At 39.7% G+C, this 6,925-nt stretch overlaps 1 protein-coding gene across 1 annotated transcript; it reads right to left on the bottom strand.

The window, feature by feature from the left end:
* Positions 1 to 3,279: 3,279 nt before the first annotated feature.
* Positions 3,280 to 4,582, bottom strand: LOC125351291 (serine/arginine-rich splicing factor 3-like). Its single transcript, XM_048345985.1, has one exon. It carries the CDS (start codon positions 4,484 to 4,486, stop codon positions 3,995 to 3,997), a length of 492 nt encoding a protein of 163 aa, XP_048201942.1. The 5' UTR covers positions 4,487 to 4,582; the 3' UTR covers positions 3,280 to 3,994.
* Positions 4,583 to 6,925: the final 2,343 nt, after the last annotated feature.

The raw sequence follows: 6,925 nt of genomic DNA, 5'->3' as shown, positions 1-6,925 counted from the left end.
CTGGTGTCATCTCCCTTAGAAGGATTTCATATTCATGAAGTTCCTTGGTGAATTTGCCTTAGAAGAAGAGAGTCTTCTCTAGGTCATCATTGTGATGAATATTCATTGGGAGAGGGAGGAAAAAAAGCAAACATAGTTTACCTTTTTGTTAGTTGATTAAATTTCAAGAGCTATCTTTTATTTACAGGTCACATGCTTTCTACAACTTTGAATATTTCTATACTTTTATTTTTGATGGCTTGGAAACTATTCTGAAAGCAAAGGGTCATCTGCCCTCTAGTTTCAGCTTGTTTCCTGGATTTCTGCTATCCTGGGAGCTACCACTATTTCACAGTCTTCTTCATTTATGTATGTCCTCATGAACTAAGCTTGCAAGACCCTATGCAATTTGACCTCTAGGTTCAAATTTCATTTTAATCCACCTTTCCAAGTGAATTCTCTTGAGGTAAAGCAGTCTGCTTGTAATTCCCAGTGTGTGCTATGCTTTTTCTTATTCCTGTAGGTCAGTGATGTTTTCTATGTGATTCCTAATACACCTCTCTCCTCCAATTAGCTTCTTTGGGGTCCTTTGAGTCAGATGCTAATGCATCTTTATTTGGATGCCCTCACTTAGTCTGGATATAAGACCTCCTAGAGCATCTCTTCTAAAATTCCTTTCATTATGGGTAATCTGTGTCTGCCTTAATACACAAGCAGATGGGGGAAGAGGGAAGAACTCTTTAGACCTTAGCTTGTCTCATAGCAAAATGCGTAATGCTTCTCACAACAGGTGCTCAACAGAAGTTTGTCAATTGACTTAATCAGGAAATAAATGTTTGGGAAATGACATATTTAAATTCTTGCCACAGAATTTCTTTTTACACCAGGGTTACTTATGTATTTTGATATTTGAACACCCTCTTATGCATACATCCTCTTTAAATAAACAGAGAGAGGGCTCCCTTGAGCTGTCTCCTCAGATGTTAGAGCCTGTGAGTGTGGCCTGCACGTAGTAGTCCTGCCCAGGCAGAAGGAAAAACAAGCAGGCACTCCCCAACAGGGGAAGCCATGTGCGTTCCTCCCATTATTACTGGCAGAGTCTCCTTATTTAAAACAAACACAGAGCTGGAAGCAGCAACTCCAGTGGCTGGCTATTAGCAAGTTCAGTTATCAAAACACAGACCTTGCCTTTAAACATATAAAACAGCAAAGCCCAAAGCCCACTCCTGACCTTTAGCATATCTGCAGCTGGACTGTCCTTTGAATCAGTGTGTGTGTGTGTGTGTGTGTGTGTGTGTGTGTGTGCTGGCTTGAACTTATAGCCTCAGGCTCTTGCCTGGTTTTTCCCACTCAAGGCTGATGCTCTACCAATTGAGACACCGCCCCATTTCTGTGTTTTTTCAGGTTAATTAAAGATAAGAGTCTCTCAGATTAATCTGTCTGGACTAACTTTGAACAAGGCTCCTCAGATCTCTGCCTCCCAAGAGCAGCTAGGATTATGGGCATGAGCCACCAACACCTGGCTCCTTGCATTATTTTTTTCGGATCTTCAGGGATTGTGTTCTTATCATACAAGGGCTTAATTTTAGATTTTACCATTCATCACCAAAAATCTTGTTTATCTTTTCCTTTCTTTCTCATCTCACAGGGCAATTCAATGTAGTTGCCATCTTTCATCTAGTCCATGCTCAGTCAAAGAAGTTTCCAAAGCTACAGAAAGGGTAGTCCTACCACAGTCCAGCTCCCACAGGCAAAAGCATTCCTACAGAGCCTGCAGAAAGAACAACAACAACAAAAGCAGAGCAAAAGAGGAAATCAGAATGTGATCCAGGCCACACTAGGGAAATGTGGTTCCTATCCTGTGTCTGATGTCCATAGAGTAGTCCTGTAACCTGGACTACCAAAGCTCAGGCCTGTCCAAGCCCAAGCCACCGGAGGAAAGTGTCGTTAGACAAGCTTCAATCTGAGATGCTTGGGAATAATTATTTTGGTCATTAACACGGAAACCAATCCTCATTGTGCTTTGGAGGAAAAAGGGGTGGAAACAGACAGGAATTTATGGTGACCACGGACTAGAGCTAGCAAGGTTATGTTTGAGTTTCAAAACCTGATTTGAGCTCTCAGTTTATTTCTTGTCTATCAACTTTTTCTCCTAAAAAAATAGGGCACATTAAATACTAGTTGTATTCCAATTTATTTGATTTCCGATTATTTGATTATAGTGCCTACTTTATAGGGTTGAATAAAGGCACTTCAGTTAAAATTCCCTTGCACAGTGCCAGGCATATCAATGTAGTTTTTAAAATAGCAACTATTACTAATGCCCCAAATCTTCTAACTGAAGACTTTGTTATGTTAGAAGGAAATGGCTACTTAATTAAGTCTCGGTAACCTAAAAAAACTACATTATGAAACTGTATAGTGTGGTTTCAACTATATAATGAAAATAATGAAAAAAAGGAAAGTTAATGAAAAGAAGAGTTAAAAAAAAAAGACCTAAAGGGACTGTAGTCAACAGCAGTTGACTTTGGTTAACACAGTCTTAGATAACCTTTCCTGCTTCTTTATAATTTCTTTTAAAAGTTTTTTTTTTACTGTTGCATTATGATTTAATCTAATTGCACAAAAAAATGTGAAATCACAACTCCTCCAGATTTGAAGAGGAAGGTTATGCATGCCTCCATAATGAATTGTGCAGTTACATTTGAACCATATTGTGAATTTTACATCATACTGGATGTGTGGAATTCCCATGCAACACCTCAAATTATAAAATGGAAACAATCTTCAAACCTTTGTGGACATGCTAAAGAGAAAGGCCATTTTTTAAAATGGACAATGTAATTTGGATTACAATATACCAGAGGCTGCTACTTACTTTAAGATCATGGACCCTGAACTGGCTTTGGCCTCGACTCCTAAGAGTAACTAACATCACTCAGGTAACAACCAAAATTTCCCGTTAACTTCAAGACTATATATACACTATACTCTCCAGTGCCTCAGTTGTGTTTCTTATAAAGAACTACGTGACCAACTGCTTCCCGTGGGACCAGAACAATGGTTAACAGTGGGTTCAACTATTACACAATTATGCTAATATTTTATTAATCCAAAAGCACTTACAAGAAAATATAAGTATGGCTTCCAATAGGAATGTTATACCTGGACTTGGTACTAAGCTCACAGATTTGAGTTTGCAAGGAAAAACAGGCTTTCAAGTTAAACAACCATTTGTAACCAAAACTTTAATCCCAAGGAATTCTCACAAAACATATTACAAATGACGGCCTTAAAAAAAAATGTTGCACAGTAACTCAAAAGTTCAGCTCTACAATGTACCCTTAAACTGGCAGGACATTGGTATTTTGAAATCTCAAATTTCCAAATAAAGAATGTTACAAACAGCTATGTATTCATATATAGCAATCACATAAGACACTTAAAAGGTAAACTTTCTCATCAGGTTTTAAACCAAGGCAACCTATGCCCAGGGTGAAGACCAGCTGGATTTTAGAAAAACTTCTCATCTGGTTTAATGGCGCAGCTTTTATCTTTACCCATTGGCCTGTCTGTGGGCACAGCCACTTGTAAAGACTGCATATTCATCTACAGCTGCATACTGTATCCCAGCCATGAGTGAAAGTGCATCTCAGTTCCACTTCTGAAGTTTTGCTTCTGTAATATTAGCACATCACACTTTGGCTGGGCAAGATTTAGAGGTTTTTATTTCAGTCCTACATGTAAGACTAGAGTTCATTGCAAATTCAATCTTGCTTAAGGGAACATTGTAAAGTAACAATTCTTGGTATTACATGCCTCATATGATCCATTTCAAACCATAGAGAATTACATGGCTGTGTCACTGTTCCAAAAGACAAACAAATTTGAACAGCTAAACCATCTTAAAAATGCACCAAGCTTATGAAGTCTCAAACAAAACTTGAATTTTCTGTGCATACTCCTGTCAACTGAAGTTATTTCCTGTACACCACTTCTCTTGCAAACTGTTCTTCTATTTCCTTTCATTCGACCTAGATCGGCTAGGAGACTTAGAGAAAGATCGGGACGGCTTGTGATTTCTCTCGCGAGACAGTGATCTCTCTCTTCTATCTCTAGAAAGGGACCTGCTTCGGCTGCGAGAGAAGCTTCTCCTTCTTGGAGATCTGCGGCGAGGTGGAGGACTCCTCCTTCGATAATCATCTTGAGGGCGACGACCCCAAGAAGGAGGTGGGCCACGGTTTCGGCTTCTCTTCTCACCATTCGACAGTTGCACTCTTACACGGCAGCCACACAGTGTTCTTCCATCTAGTTCTCCAACAGCATCAGCTGCATCTCGGGGATCCTCAAATTCAACAAACGCAAAGCCGGGAGGGTTTCTAGCAACCCACACACTTCGGAGTGGCCCATAATAGCCAAAAGCTCGTTTCATTTCAGTCTTGTTGCCATTGTTTCCGAGATTGCCTACATAAACCTTACAGTCCAAAGGACAGGAATCACGACGCATTTCGAGATCGTGGAGTAGAGACTCGGAGGCTCAACCCCACACACCCAGACTGCTTTCCACCGAACTTCTTCAGCTAAGCCACTAGGAGCAGATACGCACACTTTTCCGGCGTCCACGAAATGGCGGTCTTTTAAAAGTTTTTGTAATGTGTATCTATTACTGTCATCATATAGAGAAAGACTATTGTCACCCCAAAAAAGTTTTTTCTTAAAGATTTCTTTGTTCAATGCAGACAGATTCTTTTCCATTCATTTTTTATCATTCAGAGGGTTTACCAGTTAAAGTGATCCAATCTTACCATTTGTCTGGTTTTGAGAAATATGCTTAACTCTTAAAGTCATAGGCTCCTTGTTATAATAAATTCTTTGCTCCCCTGAAGGATTAAGCAAGAGAGTAACCTAACCCAGGGCCCGGTGAGTCCCCAGTTGTCTAGCAACTCTCATTTGTCATAGGGTCAATATCTCAAAGAACCCATGTGGACCAGTCTTGAAAATAGAATGGCTCTATCCTGTCAGTACCATTCCCCTAGCATCTTGTGTCATGATGATGACACAACATGGCCTTTTGCAGTTCTTCAGTTGGGTCCGAGAACTGCTTGACCCAAATTTCAGAAGATTAATGAAATCCTTGGGGCAATTATATGAGTGTAAATAGTAGAATGATGTGGTGAAATGCAGGCACATGTGCTTTGCATTTGGAAAGACCAGAGTATAAAATTTTACTAATTGTAAACCATGTGATCTTGGGTAATAACTTAAGTATCTAGAGTCTTGATTTGCTCATGTGTAATAATTCTAACATCCATGGAATCCTTACTACATGCCAGACAAGGTCCAAGCATTTTATGTATATTATGTCATTTGATCAGCACAGCAACCCATGCAAATGCCATGCTTTGTAATTACTATCTTATTCCCTTTTACAGGCGAGGAACTGGTAAACATACACTCTACAAGCTCATATGGCTGTGTACTTTTGGGGTTTTGATTTTGACTTAGACTATGGTTTATTGTTCTGCTCTGGTATTAGCATTCCAAACTTACAAGGTACTTAGAGAATTCCATATACAGCATTTCTGAAGGCTGTATGTGGGGAAATGAATTTTAGTTGTATTTGTTTCCTTTGCATCTTGAGGACACATTTCTACATTCCTTTTCTAGAGCCCTTCAAGAAGAGACAATTAAAAAATTAGTTACATTGTATCTTGAAGACACTGAATTGATATTTGCTTATATTTTCCATTTAATAAATACTAGTGCTAATTACATTTATTGAGTTCCTGTCAGTTTCCAGATACTGGGCTAGTGATATGTATTGTTTACCTCAGTCTAGCCTATATTCATTTAACAACAACAACAATAACTTAGGGAACCAATTTTTCTGCAGATGTAGATGGCAGTTGTGTTTTCCCTCCTTTTCTTTCCTTTTTTTCCCCCTCAGTTGTGGGGCTTGAATTCTGGGCCTGGCACTGTTCCTGAGCTCTTCAGCCCAAAGCTAGCACTCTACCACTTGAGCCACAAAGCCATTTCCAGTTTTTCTGGTAGTTAATTGAAGATAAGAGTCTCACAGACTTCCTGCCTGGGCAGGCTTTGAACTGTGAACCTCAGACTTCAGACGCCTGAGTAGCTAGGATTACAGGTAGGAGCCAATGGCACTCTCCTTTTCACTAGCTTCTCTCCTTTTCATTGAGGCTGGGAGGCAAGATTCACTGTGGAGAGGTTGGGATAGTCCAGTGGTTTAGCATCTCAAGACTGAGATGAACTTCTGACACATTTGGCTGCCTCCATAGTGGGCAATAATGCTGTTTGAAAAATAATGGGCTTTCCTCACATTCAAGCATAGGGTAGATTGAACTTTGGGGATTTCTATATGGATTAGAATATTGTCACTAGCTATGGTCTCTCTTTTTTTTGTGTGTGTGTTGTTTGTTTTGTGGTGCTGGAGCTTGAACCCAGGACATTGTACATACTAACACTCTTCCATTGAGCTATGCCTTCAGATCCTGGCCTATGGACTTTGTACTGAAGTAAAATGTGATACTACCAGGCTGGATTCTGGAATTTGGAACTTTCCAGAACTTTTCTTTTCACTTTGGTACAGTAACTAGTTGCATTCAAAGCAGTAGGGACTTCATCAGCCTGGGTCTCCCAGTGACCACAGTAAGTAAAGCTCTTTGCTGCTTTGTGAAGCATATGTGGCTTCAATGAAGAATAAACTTAAGTTGCTCAAAGCATAATTTGATATTACAGTGTAATCTCGTCTATCCTGACTAAAATAACCATGTAACATGTTTAGATCACATGAAGCAAAGCTTAAATATAGGGGCTAGTTTACAACATAACTTTCTGTGGAGAAAGAGATAGGAGAGGAGAGGAGAGGAGGGAAGGAGGAAAGGAGAGAGAGAGAAAAAGAGAGAGAGGGGGGAATTTCCAGTTTGAC

This window comes from Perognathus longimembris, chromosome 5, assembly GCF_023159225.1.
Source record: "Perognathus longimembris pacificus isolate PPM17 chromosome 5, ASM2315922v1, whole genome shotgun sequence".
Lineage (NCBI taxonomy): Eukaryota > Metazoa > Chordata > Mammalia > Rodentia > Heteromyidae > Perognathus > Perognathus longimembris.
This window is presented reverse-complemented; position numbering and strand designations above follow the sequence as displayed.